At 45.9% G+C, this 1,079-nt stretch overlaps 1 protein-coding gene across 1 annotated transcript; it reads left to right on the plus strand.

The window, feature by feature from the left end:
• Nucleotides 1–755: 755 nt before the first annotated feature.
• PPTG_00724 (hypothetical protein) lies at nt 756–962 on the plus strand (the record flags this gene model as incomplete). Its single annotated transcript, XM_008892181.1, has 1 exon — nt 756–962. The coding sequence occupies one exon, from the start codon at nt 756–758 to the stop codon at nt 960–962; it is 207 nt and encodes a 68-aa protein (XP_008890429.1).
• Between the last annotated feature and the right edge of the window lie 117 nt (nt 963–1,079).

Here is a 1,079-nt window from a genome sequence, read left to right on the forward strand (position 1 = left end):
TGTCTCTACAAGTTGCGCTATGGACGTACTTTATTATTTTATACGTGAGGCTTATTACTTGTCGACAAAGCGTTGGTAATAACGTAAAAATTAGTTTATCAACGTAAAATAAAAAATAATGAAGATATTAAATATATCGTAGCTCCTTCAACATGTAACACTGCGACTCGTTGAAGTTGGTGTCCGTATGTCAGTCACATCACGCCTGCACCTTCCACAAAACTACCAAAATGATTATTCTGTATGTGGGTACTCAGAAACGAGAACAACTAACAGCTGATCAATACTGATAACAGGCCAGCAGGGATCACAGGCACTTAACAGGTGAGCAGTGCTAGAACAACAGATAATAATTAGCACTCGTCTGGAACGACGTCCTCGTGGCAGATGGAGTGGTTTCCTGCAAGAAGTGAAAAAGATCATGCACACTTTAGCAAAACCCCATGTGGAGCGCGTTCGTTATTAAATGGCCAAGAAGTACGCCAAGAGGACTTTTGCATCTGCCACCACTGCCTGCTTTCGCCCCGCAATTTCGCAGACCAAGGTCGCCGCATTTCAATTCCATTTCGCAGTTTGGTTCTACTGTACGGGAATGGATTTTAGCAAGGATGCTCACCCAGTTGATCTGAAGGAACTGACACCACCCGACGAGAGAGCAACTGGCGACGACGCTACTTGGCAGTTATTAGGAAGCCCGGTCGGTAAACTTCCTTAAGCTTCGAGGCAAGAAGTGCCCGCTCGTCACTGACCCCTGGATGGACGTCAACGGTCAGTCCGTCATCAATTACGTGGCGTTGAACGACGACCTGGTTGTCTACCTTGTGTCTGTTTGCACTGATTTCTTATTGCCGCACGATACTTTGTACCTCGCCGGTGACATTCGTCGCGTCATGAGCAAGTACGATTTCATCTCGTTTTTGGCAGTCGTGACGGACAACACGGCAGCTAATAGACTCGTGTGAACGTCGCTACGAAGGAGTATCCAATTGTGGTGAAGTGTTTTTCAAGCAATGAGAAGATGGAACACGATGGTCAGGCACTGTTCAAGAATAGTGACATTGTTGGCCTGGATGAAAAAA

Source organism: Phytophthora parasitica (genome assembly GCF_000247585.1).
Source record: "Phytophthora parasitica INRA-310 unplaced genomic scaffold supercont2.1, whole genome shotgun sequence".
Classification (NCBI taxonomy): Eukaryota; Oomycota; class Peronosporomycetes; order Peronosporales; family Peronosporaceae; genus Phytophthora; species Phytophthora nicotianae.